Source organism: Ixodes scapularis, unplaced genomic scaffold (assembly GCF_016920785.2).
Source record: "Ixodes scapularis isolate PalLabHiFi unplaced genomic scaffold, ASM1692078v2 PGA_scaffold7__128_contigs__length_106722199, whole genome shotgun sequence".
Lineage (NCBI taxonomy): Eukaryota > Metazoa > Arthropoda > Arachnida > Ixodida > Ixodidae > Ixodes > Ixodes scapularis.
In genome coordinates this window covers 953,262-969,784 of record NW_024609882.1, presented here as the reverse complement: position 1 = coordinate 969,784, position 16,523 = coordinate 953,262, and the positions used below count along the sequence as shown (strand labels likewise).

The 16,523-nt window shown below is 45.1% G+C and overlaps 1 protein-coding gene across 2 annotated transcripts; it reads right to left on the bottom strand.

Annotated features, from left to right (window-relative positions):
• Positions 1-2,408: 2,408 nt before the first annotated feature.
• On the bottom strand, positions 2,409-16,306 carry LOC115315085 (protein arginine N-methyltransferase 1). Of its 2 annotated transcripts, XM_040206794.3 has the most exons (11): positions 16,182-16,224; positions 14,330-14,380; positions 13,070-13,399; positions 9,240-9,317; positions 7,876-7,939; positions 7,017-7,165; positions 6,302-6,389; positions 5,068-5,183; positions 3,988-4,138; positions 2,816-2,937; positions 2,409-2,744 (listed from the first exon to the last, which is right to left on the bottom strand). In XM_040206794.3, the coding sequence occupies exons 1-11, from the start codon at positions 16,206-16,208 to the stop codon at positions 2,661-2,663; spliced, it is 1,260 nt and encodes a 419-aa protein (XP_040062728.1). In that variant the 5' UTR covers positions 16,209-16,224; the 3' UTR covers positions 2,409-2,660. The 2 variants fall into 2 exon arrangements, with proteins under 2 accessions (XP_040062728.1, XP_040062729.1); XM_040206795.2 differs by lacking the exon at positions 14,330-14,380 and having other exon boundaries at positions 16,182-16,306.
• Positions 16,307-16,523: the final 217 nt, after the last annotated feature.

Below are 16,523 nucleotides of genomic sequence, written 5' to 3'. Positions count from 1 at the left end.
CTCCGACAGACGCAGGAAAGGTAAAGCAGCCATCCCTTTGACTAGGAGGCGTAAAGCATACGACGTTAACTGCGCGAACCTGCCAACGCCGTTAAAGAATGAGGGGTCTCGCCGCACACGAAAGGAGGGAAAAGTATTGGGGAGGGAACTTGCGGGCACTAACACGCTTACTCTCGGTTCTTAGCAAACACACCTCGGCGCCTCGGGACCTCGCCAGCGAGTCCTCTGACTTCCCTCCTTGATGCGCGTCTGCTAGTTGTTAGACAAAAACAACGTACAGCTCGAGTTATTTCGTCTGCCCTCTCTGAAAGGCGAAGTCGAGCTCGCTCATAAAGACCTGCACTTCCGAAAGTCGCAGGAAAGGTAAGACAGACGCAGACGACGTTGCAAAGGAGCAGACGACGCTGAGATAGGGGGTCGCGATCAGCCAATCAGGGCTTGGCGTTCTGACGTCACCGCTACTTCCTTTCTCATGCGCAGAAGACGAAAATGAGCCCACTTGCGAGGCGTATAGCACGAAATGCCACAGACCAGGAAGCTCCTTTGTTGCGGTGTAATTTAGAGCATAAAGGGCTTTTTCCTTCAGTCTCCCATTCGCAAAATATGATGACATAGTAACAGGGATCTGGTCGTTATCATAGTCGTGGCGATTTCCATACGATACTCAACTGCAGGTCATAGATTGGACACAAACACTGCGTGATGGCTTGGCCTCGGGGGCTATGTTGCATGTTTTCGACTCCCAGGACACTAGGGGGAAGTGACGTAGGTGTGAATGAACGTATGTTAGCAGCACCACGCAACAAGTCATCAGCGACTCCACCAATCAACATCCAAAGAGTGTTGTTGATGTCACTTCCTTCTCCCTAGTCTCCTGGGAGTTCAAAACGTGCAACATAGCCCCCCTGGTCTCGTGACCATAACGCCTCGACGAGCATTCGGGTTGTGGCTAGTGTCAAATCACTGTGGCGACGGGGAGAGTCAAACTCTAACAATGTCTGGAGCTCGGCCAACCCTGGTGTGTGGCTATAATGAACATTGGCGACATAGTCATTGCTGCATTGCATGGCCCCATTCTCACTGAAAGTTGAAAAAGTGAATGCTTTCATGCTTTTCTCAATTTTTTCTTTCCTGCAACATTCATTGTGCGGGGAGAAAAACTAATGTGCCTTTTGTAGGTAATGAATGTCAAAAATTACTTGAAACCGGTATTTATAGAAAGTGCAAAAATTATTGCAATGCCTGCCCATTTATGAGGGGGACACTACCAAAAAGGGTCAACCTTTGAACCTTTGGCTTAATATGAATGAAATATACAGTATGTACTGGCAGTTGTGAGGCAGAATGCAGTGCAGTTTCACCTGTGTACATTAATTGTAACAGAAATTAGTTTTTTTATTAGGAACACACTGACTTTGTTTAGGAAAACTAATGCAATACCCAATGTTTTTCTTCACTAGATTTGCAGCAGAATGCCCGGAGAGTACAAATGTGAAAACAAAACTTTTAAAAAGTTTTTTATGCTAACATTACGGTCAAAAACCAGATAAATATTTTGCCGTTGACAAACTCTCAACATCTTTTTAAAAAAAACATCCACAAAGTGTGTAAAAAAAAAAAAAAAAGATTCCCCATTTGCGTTGCATACAAAATCCGTTAGGAAAAACAAAAAAACGAGTCTCCTTTTGTCCTGTTACCAAACGAGTTTTCCTAGAGTGAAACTTGTGGCAAAAAGTGGAATGAAGAAAAATGTGTTTAAATTGCTCCAGCCTTTACCTTTTCTCCAGCATTAGTAGACCGAAAACAATTTATAAAAAAATGACTACTGCAAACAACTTAATCTTCGCGGGCTCAAATTTTCGTGAATTGGGCCAAAGCTTAAAATTATTCGGGAGTTCTAATTTTCGCGAATCAAGTGTAGCTTCTGTAGCATTCACATATTGCTCAAATTGTTTGCAGGATGTATTTTTCGTGAATTGTAGGCGATTCGCAAAAATTCAGTCCCTACGAAAATTTAGTTATTTACAGTATTCAGTGTAAACTAATTAAACTTTCTGGGTATACTCCTCTAGATGTTGGTGAATGTAAATATGGCATTTTCCAAGCCCAATTTTTTTTTATTGAATTTTTTTTCCGGCAGTGTCTCCCACAGAAAGAAAAACCTCACGTTCGACTCTGCTGTCACGCCGACTTCGACTCCCACGACGTTCTGCTTTCTTCTGTTCCCTTTTTATTTTAAGTACAATGAATGATGTATTAAAATCCTAATACCTTTTAGTTTCCAACTTTTTCAGCCAGCTTTTGACAGCCAGACGCAGGTCCGCAGCGTGTTCCACCACATTCAGTCCCCTTAACAAATCCAGCAATGGCTTATTACCCCAAAAAGGCAAAGAAAAAAGAGCACCAGACAGCATTTAAAAATGCATTTACTGCAATTCTCCGACAAAAAAAAAAAAGGAAGAATGGGGCAAAGATATGAAAGACGATCCAGCATCAAGGAAGGACTAGCCACAAAGGAAAAAAAAACAACGAACGGTTGCGCGCGTGATTCCAGCCTGGGTAATGGGACGCCCGAACAGCTGAAGATAGTAAGAGGAGCAGGGGTTTTGGAGTCGGCAATGCATTTTTCTTTTCCTCTTTCGGCAGACGGTGCGGCGCATTTAGCGCATTCGGTAGGCAAAGCTCTCGCACAGCTCCGACAGGTCGCCCTTGAAGTCCACGTCTATGCTGAAGTCCAAGTCCCTCTGTCGGGAGAGAGGGAACCAAACAAAAGTGTCAAGAGGTGGCGGCCAGAAAGAAAAGACAAACCCCTCACCTTATTCTTTGGATTGGGCTTCATGCTGAACACCCCAGAGATTTCTTCTCCCTTCTTGACCGTCATGTAGTCGTCAAAGTAAAACACCGTCTGCTTCCAGTGCGTGTAGGCAGCCTCCGGTGCTGCAGGCAGAAAGAAAGTACCCAGGCAATCAGACCCGAGCGAGACCCTTTTCTAGGCAGATAACAGATGCCAAAAAAGACAATCAATTAGTTCGCCACCAGGCGATATAAGTAGTCGCTTCCATTAAAAAGCAGTCGGTGTACAACACAGCCATTTGCAGAAAACAAGACAAATCCAACACAATAATAAAAAAAATAGTCACATTATATATATTACACATGGTGTTTTAACAGTTCCACACTATTCAAACCGACCGTCCAGCTTTTAGGAAGTCAAACACGCGTGCGCCCTAAAATCAGGTAAATGTGGCATCACGAGCGTCTATAAATGTTTGTCCAGAGGCGCCGGCAAATTGAGAACGAGCGCAGCCACGCGTGCAGACTATGGTCCACGGAGTGTGTCCCCACCCGTAGTGTCCGCCTCCTACCCCGCCCACGCGTCTAAAGCGGGCCCGAAGAGGCAATAAATTACGTCGCGGGAGCCAATGCGTCACGCTGTCGAACGTCGCGATTCCGGCAATCGGCCGTAGAATCGCCGGCGAAAAAGGCGAGCGGACACGAGGGTCATCATCGCCACGACGTACCGACTCGTATTCGCTTCGGCTTCCGTCAACGGTCCAGCTGCAGGGCGAGTCACGGCGGAAGCAAGCTAGCTTGCTTTGAGATCTACCCACTATTCTTCAGTCTTAGCCAATAGGAGCTGGGCGTTCCGACATCACCACAACCCCCGCAAAAGTAGCGGATGAAATTGCGCTCTGCATTTCTTTCCTGTATCAACCTTTCTTTTTTTGACTTATAAACGACTCTGTTGTAGACAGGAAGTACATTTATTCTCGCAAATACTGCAAAATCTTCGCTCTACGGAAATTCAGTTCCAGGGCCACCTCATAGATGGCGTGTTCTCTCGTCGTAAGAGATTGCGAGAACTCGGTGGTAAACAAACGCAAGCATGCGAACAGGCCTTTACGCTTCTACGTCACTGGCGGGCGGAAATCGGGGGGCTGCTTTTGAGGATGCGTTACGGGCACCACGCAGCGGACGACATCTCACCTGTGGAGAAGCCGGTGCGCTTGTGGCACTTGGTGAACTCTACGTTGAAGAAAGTCACGAACGCCTGGATGTAGTCGTCGCGCCGGACTTGCAGGTGGAACGGGGATGTGAAGGACAGGTCTTCCACCCGCACGGTGTACAGGTCCACTTCCTGCGAAAGGAGCGCGAGAGCGGCGTGAAATCGAAGCTACAGAGAATGAAGTGGCCCCCATCAATGCGCCGAACGTGGACTGCGCAGTAAAACCACGTTTTCCCAACGAGAGGCCGTGGACAATACGCATTTAAAAGTTGATATTTTGCGCTCGTTTTTTCATCATGCGAGCTATTTTTCTTTGTGCAAATAAACGGGCAATTTTCGAGGTGTGCCGAGCACGGAAATGTCCCTTTTTTCAGCCAGAATCTAGACTTCTGGAGATGAGGTAGTCTCTTCAACAATTTGAGACACCCCCATTTGCCGAGTAAGTATGAGAAACCTCTACTTGTAGTTCCTCAATGCAATGCAAATTACATTAGGGAACAAAACACAATGCAAATCATAGTTCCCTAATTCAATGCAAGGATGTGAAGGACAACGGTACAATATGCACAATCTTCAGATATAAAAGAAAAAAAAAAGCAGCTAGCGATTACATGGACTCCAAAAACAGTTCCCCACATTTCAGTGGTCGGAAACGGCACGGCACAATACTTGAAGACGGACTTTGCATCGACTGCTCCACCAATCGAAAGACCACCACAAAACAACATTGAAGAAGTGCCCGCCGCCAAACGATTCACGAGCGTAATAAACATCCCGCTTTAGCCTCCCAAGTGACACATATGGCTCGTCAAAACCAGACAGTCTGCGGTTTGAAAAGGTCTCATAGCCTCCGTCGAGGAGCCGCGTTCATTGCGCTGCCGACGGGATTTTCCCACCTGGGAAAATTTCAGCCAGCAAGACGGGAGAGTTTGAATCGGGCGGCAGCTTGCACCACCTGGCCAGCGTTTGATCTGAACGGCTACACACACACCGAAAGCATGGTTGAGCTTCCCGGTACCATTCCTATGCCAACAGGGACCCGCCCGCAGAGACACACGCACCTTGAGAAGGCAGGCGTTGGTGACCACCTGCTTGGGGTCCACCACGTCCACCAGGGGCTCCGAGATGGCCACCTTGCGGATGCAGCTCATGTTGAAGCCGTACACGCTGTCCCACCCTGCGGGGAACCGATCCATGTAGCTCACACGTACGTAGCATTCAACCAGAGGCAGAAGCCGAGACTAAAAAGTGAAATCGCTACACACAAAGAAACAGACCCATTCAGGCACGACCCCGGGCTCAGAAAGGAGTCCAAGCACATTTTAAATGCAATAGCATTTCTAAGCAAACCCTACGCACTTTCGCATCACTGGCTCGGTTTGTAACGAAGGAAGCAGGCGGCACACATCTGTTATATACAGTGCAACCCACTTATAATGACACCACATATATTGATGTACCGTTTATAACCACCATTTTCTAGAATTTCTAGACTGTAAATAATTAGTTCCAAGTCCTGATACAACGATAATTGGTTATAACGATTGAAATTTCTCATAATCGTTTTAAGTGGGTTGCACTGTAGCTACTCTAATTATGCAAACAGGTTGTAATGAGCCCAACCAACATATATGATACAATATATTAGCTTCTGAACAGCAAGCACAATCACAGAGGGTCTATTACGTCTATATGCATGTTTAGTACAGCCCTTGATTCAGAGAGAAACGTTTGAATTGCAGTGTTAGCTAGCCCAGCTTGTTTATCTGTAAAGTACATATATCAACATGTGACGCTTCGCGAGCGTGATTCGGAGTATTGAACCTTGCCCTTAGCCTCGAAAGAAACAGCTCCGTCGACCAGAACGACCGGATGCTCGCCACAAAACGGACGCAAAAGAGACCTCTTCACGTGATCAAAGTTAATCCAGTAAAGTAAACATTATTCTATTCCTTCACAAACCAACGTCGCACTTCCAATAAACGAAACGTCAGCATCGAGCACCACGGACAGCAGTAATGCCACAATTCACTGGCTGGTTGCGGGAGGCACGTCAGCAGGCACTGCACGGTCAGATCGAATAATTATGCGTATTGGTGTAAATGTGAATGTGGCGGGTTGACTAAAATTATTCCTAGAATACGAAGCACATCCTAAGCAGTTTAATGAGGGAGCATTTAAGCGGTACAAGATAGTGCAAAATGCTGTCGGGGTTCAACGACAACCTGCGCAGCAATATTGGCACCTGTTTTTCTTTCTATTTAATGCTGCAGGTGGGAGAACGGAGCCACTCACAGTTGATCTTCTCATCCTTGTACTGCCTGTCCTCAATAGCGCACAGGAACAGCGTGGCTCGGTCAGGGAACATCAGGCCTCCGGGTTTCTGCATATTAAAAAAGGGAAAAACGAAAAATTTTTCGTGTCTGTTTGTACTGTTCAAAATCCTTACTTGCACACGTAGAACTTCCAGCCTAAACAATAATTACTCCTGGGGTCTATGCAAGACGGCGGGACGAAGAGAGCAGGACATAATCGCCTGCTGCGATGTCCCGGTTCCGTCCTCTTGCCGTCTTGCATGGTCCCCCTGGTGCAAGTTACTGCCACAAGTTCCAATCGGAACATCGTGCCAACGATCAACTTGACAGACGGCACAAGCAAATAATATTAAAAGTAAAAATGCCTAATAAACTTGTAGTGTTTTGCAAATGTTTTTTTATTTTTTTAATTTTCGTATGTTGTCATTTTGCTTACACACTTGAACTGATTGCTCTCGGAGAGTCCGTAAACACAAAGATGCGCTCCGACGCACAAAACTGCCCATTTTGAGATTGAGCCTTACTGTCCAAATGCAACACTTCCAGTCAATTTATAACGCTTGTTGCGCATCTTGGATGTCCATCCGACATCTCCAGACAATCAAGATCCAAAGCAACCACAGCTGCCGAGGCAGCCAAAACAGGATCGCAGGTTACCGACTGAACATGGGAAGGCCCAAAGCGTGCAGACGTACCAGCCACTTGTCACGGGCGTACAGCACGGTATCCAGCATCGACTCGTAGAAGAGGCAGTAGCCCATCCACTCGGAGATGATTATGTCCACTTTTTCGTGCCCTTCGGGCAGGGTTACCTCTTCCACTTTACCCTTCACTATGGTTACGACTGCGGAAACAAAGAGAGAAGCACTCTCTAAGAACTTCCATCGTGCACAGTGATGAGGAAACTATCAACAGTGATGACAAACTATAGACCTTTCGCCACAAATCCCAAGCACCAAGGAGCACGCTTAGCGCACCTACAAGTGCTGCATGTGTCTGCAAAAGTAACTTCTCTAAAGCAGCATCTCTAACGCATAAATCTAAAACAAATGCCACCTTGCATGTTTGCTTGTCAACGCCTCAGTTAAGGAATTTACCCCGAGTCGTGCATACAGCTCAGGCCAGTGCGTGCAGTGCCTATGCCTTACTTCAGTATTTTCCTTATGCCTTATTATTAGTTATTTCAATGCCTTATTTAAGTCATCTACTTTGAACCTTGGATTCGAGCCAGGTCATTGCGTGCAACATGTATGCTCACGTTGGTGCTTGAACAACTTGACAAAAGGTCTATTGGGAAGCTGTGTGCAATTGCGGCACCAAATCAAAAGAGGACATTTCAAACAAGTCCACCATTCACTTCGCAAGAGAGGGAAGAACCAAATGCTTCAATGCACCCCCGTGGAAGAGGGCAGCCGGAAAACGACGCAAAAAATGGTACGAGCAAAATTGCTACTGTATGTAGCCCCTCAAATGGAGAAACTGGAGATGGCAGTGTAGGCCCATCAACAACTAAACTAGCGAGAACACCGAGAAACACAGACGAAGTGCACTCACTGTTGCTCAGGTTGTTCTCACGCACGATCCGCTCCGCATGCTCCACCACTCCGGAGCACTCAATCTGCAAATTGACAGTCAGGAGAAAAGAACACTTTTAAATATTTTACTTGCACAGGATACTGCCACACGAAAAATTCACCACCGAACTTGGCGCTGCACATTAAAGGGCAACTCCGCTCAATTCCGAAAAATTTAGGCTTACACGTGATTTCATTTCACGAAGCACTACTAAATTAGCTCTACGTCTTCGGATTCGCGAAATGTGGAATATTATTTGCGTAATCTTAATTTAAACATGAGCTGATACCGAAACCGAAACTTTGGTTGCGTCAGGCAACATTGGTCTCGAGTCGTCAGAGTCATGGCCACGTCACGTCGAACCGCGTGTTCTTGGGACGTTCGTGGGGGCGAGGTACAGGACACGCGACGCAGGTATGCGGGCAGGTCGCTTCGCATGGCGTGGACAGTGATGGCCCGGGGGAGAGGGGGAAGGGAAGAAGACGAAAGAGGAGAGGGGGAGCGGAGAAACAGACCGATAAGCGCGCAGGGCAGCACAAACTAGCGCATCCGCGTTACGGTCATCACGTGGACGCCGTTGAGCCAACAGCGGGAGGAGAAACTCATGACATCATCGTTCAATTTCTCTCTGAGAAGTAAAAACAAACAAAACATGACAGTGACGTAGTCATGCCTCTGACGTAGTGGTTCAACGTTGGCCGCTCCAACTCCGTCGGATTGACTGCGCTGACGATTGCGCCTCACGTTGCACGCTAGAGTTGGCAGATTTCGGCGACTTGGCTCACTTATAAGTTTGCTGGCCAGTTTATTAAATATATAGACGGAATTAGATTGTAATATTACATGAGGTCTTACTATATGACACTGAAGAGGGCTGCATAGTTTTCTAAATATCAAAAATGAAGCGGAGTTGCCCTTTAACACATCCCACAACCACACAAGTTTTACGACAGCATTTCAGCTCGAAGGAAAAACAAAAAGTGCTGATCATGCATTTGTGCCAACTATGTTATGCACTCTGTACCCAAAACTAATTGCAGCCTGTTCCAACACTGGCTATGTTAGCCAAGAGACTGAAACCTCAAATAGCCAATGTCAAAGACCCTTCAGTGCAAACTGGCATTGATTCAAATAAAGTTCCTCAGTAAAATTCGTGCTTGGCAATCCTCACGAGTATCGACAACCACTGTTGTGCAAAAGTGTGACACGCACACCACCAGTGACTGCTGCCGCCATTTGCTTCCAAGGGCTGCCTCGTGCGTTGGCACGCTTATCTCTACTTATAAAACAGACGTATCAGGGTGCTCTTGGTTCAAAGGGTGCAGACCACCACAGAGACTCACCCCAAACACCCTCGCAGCACCCGCCTTGGCAGCAAACATGCTGAGAATGCCCGTCCCGCAGCCGACATCCAACACCACCTGGAACATACGAGGGTTCGACATTGGCCATGCTTTCGACTTGGCACCCCTCATGAACACTAGTCTCCTCTCCTCGCTGCTGCACATTCTAGTTCCCTTTGTCCATGACTGTACATCGCTTGCATAACTTGCAACCGGAGTTTTCAATTTTTTCGATGATGAGAAACGCCCTCGTTTTTTCACTGATAACCGAGGAATCCCGATCTCGGCTGTGAGGCAATAGGGCAGTGCAGAAGCCTACAGACCTTGTAAACAATTGCAAATATACAAAGTGTTTGCAACACACCTACACCTCAACGAATGGTTCAGAGCTGCTAAAAGGATGTCTAAACTGGAAGGTTCGAGTTTGAAGCAGTGACAGTTTGAAATTGTGACAGGATACACCCCTGATGCTGAGATTAAATCAATCCGAGTTAGCATGTCCGCAAACATCATTTTGAAAAGTAACCGGCACTGAACGATTATACAAGTTACAGCCAAAAAGTGAATAGGATAATTATAATAGGTTTATTTTCCAACAAGAAAGGTACAGTGTTTGTGGGGGCTTTGGAAAAAAGCTGTGTGTACAGCTTGACTAGTCCTAAGCCCCCCTAAAGCAGCAGCTACAAGCAGCGTGGACGGAAAAAAAAAGAAATACACTGAGAACGCTAAACAAAAAAGAGATTGAACAGTTAGCAATGAGATATATGAAACTAAAGAAAATAAGCAGGCACTATAGCATAACGTCACTTGCTCATCGTTCAAGGCACTATAACAAAAAATACAATATTTAAGAGTAGACAAAAAAATAGCACTGCCCCACATCGTTCAAGGAAAAACCAGAAAAATAGTCTACGTTAATTAATTGTAGAATACACAAAACACAAGCACATTCCCCTTTACAAAAAAAAAAAATACTTAGAAAATACACACAAAGGCACCGTTCAACCGTGGCCGATTTGCCCAGAGAGTATCATGTCCCGCAAGGTACCCACCGATAACGCGTCAAGTTCTATGTTGTGCATATGAAGGTGGTTAAGGATGGACGGTAGTGTGTATGCTATAGTATGATGGCCATAATTTGTTCTAAAAAGAGGCACTTGCCAGGGCTGCAGAATGCGCGTTTGGTACGAGTGTACTTTTTGTGTTAGATTCGCTAAATATTCAAGATGATGTACATGCATGTTTTTTTCAATCATATATTTTGCGCAAAGGCGATATCTATACAAATCAAAAATTTTAATTACACCCAGTTGAGTAAAAAGTGAATCCATTGGACATTCGAGTGGGACTTTGCAAATACTTCTTAAAATCTTTTTTTGCAAAATGAATATTTTTTTACAGTTAGTAAAAGTAGTTGTGCCCCATACTAGATGACCATAGTTTATATGGGAATAAAATAATGAATTATATATTAACAACTTTACCTTAAGGGGAAATATGTGTTTATTACGATATATCAAGCCAACAATGCTGGACAATTTGGATATAATGTAGTTAACGTGATCATCCCATGACATTGTCTCTGAGAAAAAAATACCCAATGTTTTAAAAGAAGAGACTAACTCAATTCTACAAGAGTTTAAACATATGGTCTTGTTTATGTCAACTTGTTTATTCTTTGGGCGAAATAGAACTGCCTTAGTCTTATTTATGTTTATTTTTAAAGCGTTACATTTGCTCCATTTCGCTAGTTTTTCTAGCGTATCATTCGCGGTATCTATGAGATCTGAGGCGGTATCACCAGTAAAAAATAAACTAGTGTCGTCAGCATAAATGATAAACTTCGTTGATCGGCTGATATTTACTATGTCATTTACGTAAAGGTTGAATAAAAAAGGGCCCAAGATGCTTCCCTGGGGAACGCCTGACCGAATCGATTTTATTGATGATGAATGACCATTAATATGTATGTATTGCTGACGGGAAGACAAATATGAACTTATAAGTAGTAACAGTTAACCACAGAAGCCATACATTTCTAATTTTTTAAATAGCAAATCATGATCAAGATAGTCAAAGGCTTTCGTAAAGTCAATGAATACACCGAGAGTTAGTTTTTTATTTTCAAAGTTCTTAAGGATATATTCTTTCTGTGCAAGAAGAGCAAGCTCAGTGGACCGTTGTCTGCGGAAGCCAAATTGAGATGAACTTACTAGATTATGATTATCTGCAAATGAAGTCATTTGTAATAGTAAAATTTTTTCTAAGCCTTTCGAAAACACTGGCAAAACTGAAACCGGTCTATAATTACCTAGTTACCTACATCATTGTAACTTGAAAAGCTACTGAAATATTTTACATCAAAGACAATGCTATTGCTCAAAGAGCCAATCAGAGCACTAGAGAAAAGCATGTAACATCTCTCCAGAAAGAGTGCACCAGTGTCGCAGAATGAGTAACAGCATTCCAATGCAGTTTCCTTCCGGAGAATTACAGCTTACGTCAATTCCATTCCTTTGAACTTTTAGGAATTGAGACACTGGACCCCATTTCCCACTCCTCTAATTCCTAAACATAAAAAAAATTGTTCTTGAGAGTTACATTGTGTAACCGGAAAAAGCAGCATAAAGCTGATGTTATCAAATGCAGAAACAACTGCAAAAGTGTGCGAAACGGTTTCCCAAAGCACTCATTCTACTAAGCCGAGGTCGCACAAAGTGCTTCATGGCAAGTGATGTCACTGCAGACATCAATCGCACGATCAAGTGTAAGAGACTCGCAGAAGACACCAGAAATTTAAACCACCCATTTTCTTCATCAGACAGACCACATACTCTTCAGATACACAGTAAGCGTGGTGTTTGTCTGACAAGAACTTAAAAGCGACGCCGCATATACCTGCCCAAAATCTCCATGCACTGCCGCAAGAGCACAAAACCGCCGACAAAGGGCAATCACCACAGTGCCAGCACGAGAAACTGTAGGACCATATTCTGGAACCTGCCTTAAAATCTATACTTTTGTGTTGACTGTACGATTTTGGAGATCCTTAGCAGATTCACCCTAATTTTTTTTTTTTTTTTTTTTGTTCTGCAAACATTACATTTGTTGGTGTTAAAAGCTACATGCTAGGCGTGCATAGTTACAACAGCCACTTTGTCATGTCTCGCGGTGCCAGAAACAACACCTTGTCCGTTTAAAACTTTTCAGTTTTGGTTGCTTCACTGTGGAATCCTCAAATGAGCATGAGCCGGTGAGACAATCAAGCCCTCAGTGACCTTCAGTGCAATGATGCTGTTGCAAGAGCCACCTTGACAGTGTGCTAGAATCGCACCAGCAGTCCACAGGCCCTAGCTGAAAATCAACACAGCTCTCATGGGAACTGAGCCCATCTCCGGAGTGGCAACTTTGCAACACTGAAGCACACCTTGATCATGCATTTGTCACCAGCCTCGCTCAGACACCTAAATTGGCCCGACGAGGCAGTAGATTTCGACGTTCGTCAGATTTCAGTAAAACAGTATAGTTACTTCACAGAGCTGGATACTCAGTGAAAACGCCAGCGAAATCGCCGACCGCTGCAACTGGCCAGTGTCGTGCTTGACCTTGGCGCTGCCCAATCGCGGCAGTACGCGATCACGCCAACTTTCTCGCCAAGTGTCCAATTTGCAGCCCTCAATGTCCGTGTTAGTGCTCGTCACGGGACACGTGCCACGCAGGTGCTTGAGTTACCGAAATGTCCCGACCCGAGGAGTCTTGTCACATTTTGCCAGAGACTCGAGGCCCAATCAATGCGTCTCTCAGCAGACTAGTCGAAAGGGCCGACCTACCTTTCCCTTGAAGAGGTGCTTATTGTGGTACATGGAGTTGCGGTAGGTGGCCGTGCGCACTTCGTCCTTGAGCATCTCCTCGTGGATGCCGAAGTGGGCGTACGAGTCGAAGTAGTAGTCCTTGGAGGTCATCTCCTCGGGCCGGAAGGTCGTCAGGCCAGTCATCTCCTTCTGGCACCGCCAGCAGTACACCCCGGAAGAAGGCTCTCCCGTGGCACCTGGCGCCGCCGCCACGCACCCGCCCCCATCCCCCTGGAGGCATGCCTCCTTGCATGGCACGGGTGCCACATGGTTCTGCTCTGCCTTCGCCGCCGTCACTACTGGAGTCACCTGTGACAACCAGCAGTCGCAATGTGACTCTGTGTCCTGCCGGAGCAACCGTATTCAAGAGCACCGTCGCGAAGCGTGCCAATTGAAATATGCAAACAGTGTATGCCGAGTTCTTATAAGGGGTATTCATTGGTGGCCATGACTGCTGAGCACGTGCTGACAGAGCTTGCATGGAGCTATTGTAAAACAAAGTGCATTCCAGACCTTCAAGATTGCAGGTCTTGGCAGCCTGTGTGACCTCGTTCCGAGTGTGCAATGAATGGTGCACTCAAATATTGAGTCTCGTGAATACTCGCAAATGTCTACGGTGCAGACAAGGGCCCCAGTGCACGAGCTAAGCCCAGACAAATGCCTTCGTTTTGCGAGAACTCACGCATGGAAGGCACTTTCCACAGCCATGCACTTGTGCCTTTGTAAGCACTGCAGATGTTTGCAAGGAGTATGGTATGCGTTCCTCTTCAAATTTAAGTGCCAAAGGCTAAGAACAGTCCGATGGAAAGGACATTGAATAAGAAATCAGGGCGGTACCAACACCTCGAAACTTCTTTGCTCACATGAAGCAAAAACTAAACTATTTAGTTTAATATCTGGGAGTAAACCTACGTAGACAGGTGAAACTGCACCTCGACTCAAACATGTTACGACACTTTCGCCCTGGATCTCGAAATCTGCATGCACTTTTCTCACACACAGGGTGATAATGCTCAGACACTTTTGCACTCAGATTCACACCGTTTCAGAACTCTCCCAGTCAAATCGAAGCACCTCCAAAGGTCCTTCGAAGTTCCGAATGCATGTTTCCACCCATCGTTAATATTGCTGTATCCAACACTGCCATACTACATACTCTCGAAATTGCAGCAACGGCTGGAGCACGTTAAAAACAGGGCTCTCAAGAGCGGGATGCAGTGTAGGCCTCGCATGTCTCACCTCCGCGTGTTGCAAGGACCCTGCACTGCAATGGTTGCCTAAACGCATCTCCTAGAAAGGAACAGGAGCCCCCTCTTAGCGCCTCTACGTTTGCAAGTGGAACTGCAACTTTGCCGCAACCACAGCACTGTCCCTTCGGAACAAGGTTAACGGCATTAAGCAGAAAGGTGAGTAATTGCTTGGGACCATGAAGCAATCCTCTGATGCCTGCCAAGTGCTCTTTAAAAGAGCGACTCTCCCAATTATCGGCTTAGCGAATAGCGACATTCAAATTTCAGCGAGGCATTTTTCTTTCTTCTAGGTGTCTGCAAAAACTAACACATACTTGACCGTCGCCTGTTAAAGGTTAAGAAAAGTGGGACAAGCCCCTCCCACAAAGCTCTCTGCTTGCCATGATTGGCTGTTTCCTCCTCCCCAGCATCCACTCTGCTAAGGTGGAAAGAATGGAAGGTTTTTTTGTGAGGGTAGCTTGTTCGGATTTTCTTTACCTGCAACAGACTGCAGCGTGCGCAGTTTGCTCGCAAGTGTGTGGTGGCAAAAAAAAAAATTAATGTGTGTCCAGTTTTAAAATTAAACAGAGAGTGTTGGAGTTGTGCCAGCAGGCATGAAAACCATGATAAAAATAGTGAGCAAAAACAAAGGTGCAGGGCAAAAAAAAAAAAATAAAGCTGATTGTAGATGATTGTTTAATGAACACACCCTACGCTCATGCAGGAGTAGGGCGGTCTCAGTATCACCAGAATATTGCCATTCTCAGAGGCGTTATTAGCCGGTAAGATCGTTCAACGAAACTTCCGCTGTCAGAATGAGATTGTTTCGCAACAGAACCGACAATGCTGCCTCCCATTCGTCCACATATCCGGCCAAATATATTTTCGATTCTTGGTGAGCATCGAGTGTATGAGGAATTGTCAGCCCGAAAGGTTACGGGGCCTCAAAGAATTAAAGGCTTAGCAGTTGTACGCAATAGACGAGCTGTCCGTGCGCCAGAAGGGACCATTCACAGACGGATCAAGGTAGGCTAAAAAAAATATTTATGGCATTAATAGAGCTACATGACATATTCTCGTTTAGTGAACTTAAATCCAAGTGCGACTGAGCCCTGCTAGTGCCCAGCTTGCTACAATTTCCCCCCAGAAAAACAAGCTCGAAAAATCGAGCTTTGTAGTTAGACGATATTTATTCGTGCTAAGTACTTTCAAGGCTTTTTTTTTATTATTATTACATTACACTTTTAGAAAGCGGCGTCAACGTGTGTAGCGATGTTTGATAATGGGACATTGGTTCAGAGATGACCAACGGAAAAGCGTGCATCTCTTCAATCAAATACTACTCCATAAAGCCTCGAACAAATAATTAGCTCTTTAATTTCGCTTATTTACGAAACTACGTGAAAGCTCGACCAATTTAACGTTGTCGGCTCTTTCTTTTTATACTTTTTTCCCGTTTTCTTTTCTTGATTTAGCGGGTTTCGCCACGAGCGCATGTTCTTGAACAAAGAACCCGTAGACCGGCGAGGGTTACTCGCAAATAAAAATAGACCAGGCCGTACGTACTGCACCTTTAGGCACTACGTTCATAACATGAAACATTTGGTTTATACATCTTGTTCGTTCGACACAAGTCCTAATTGTTTTCGCTATGTTACGACGAATGTTTGTCAAGTCATTCAATCGCGCGCTTCTGACGGTGCACACAGGTTCACGACGGAGAACCGATTTTCTATTAAAGACTGTCGACAATAGTCTTTTCGGGTGACTCGTAAAACGCTCGTGTGAATCGAACGCGAACCGGTAGTCTATTCCGCGTACTTTTACCTAAAAAGTTATTCGGAAAACGGAGCAGCACTTACGTCCATTTGTTCTGCCATGGCGTCCATTTGCAATAATCGCCCCACGTGTTTCCGACGCCGACGCCGGTAGCCGGTCTTTTTGCTTCGCGACGCGACTAACGGAAAAAAAAAAAAAATTCACCTCATTTCGAACGATTGTCTCAAAACTAATAGTGTAAATAAATATTTAAATTTTAAATTTAACAACAAAAATATAAAGAAAATAAAAACCAGCAGTTAAAGGCGCTGTTGTTCCGGCAATTTTTGTTTCACGTTTTTGCTGTTTTTTTTTATTTATTTATAATAAGTTTGTATATTATTTATTTATTTTATTGTATTTGCAAATATCGATTGATTTTTCAG

What these genes read in the sequence shown, in the direction of transcription:
- LOC115315085 (XM_040206794.3), bottom strand. Translation starts at nt 16,208, where the DNA reads ATGGACGCCATGGCAGAACAAATGGAC. An exon ending in AGCACCTCTTCAAGGGAAAG is followed by an intron (nt 9,318 to 13,069) that starts GTAGGTCGGCCC and finishes CGTATGTTCCAG; the next exon opens with GTGGTGTTGGATGTCGGCTG. An exon ending in AGCCCAATCCAAAGAATAAG is followed by an intron (nt 2,745 to 2,815) that starts GTGAGGGGTTTG and finishes CTCTCCCGACAG; the next exon opens with AGGGACTTGGACTTCAGCAT.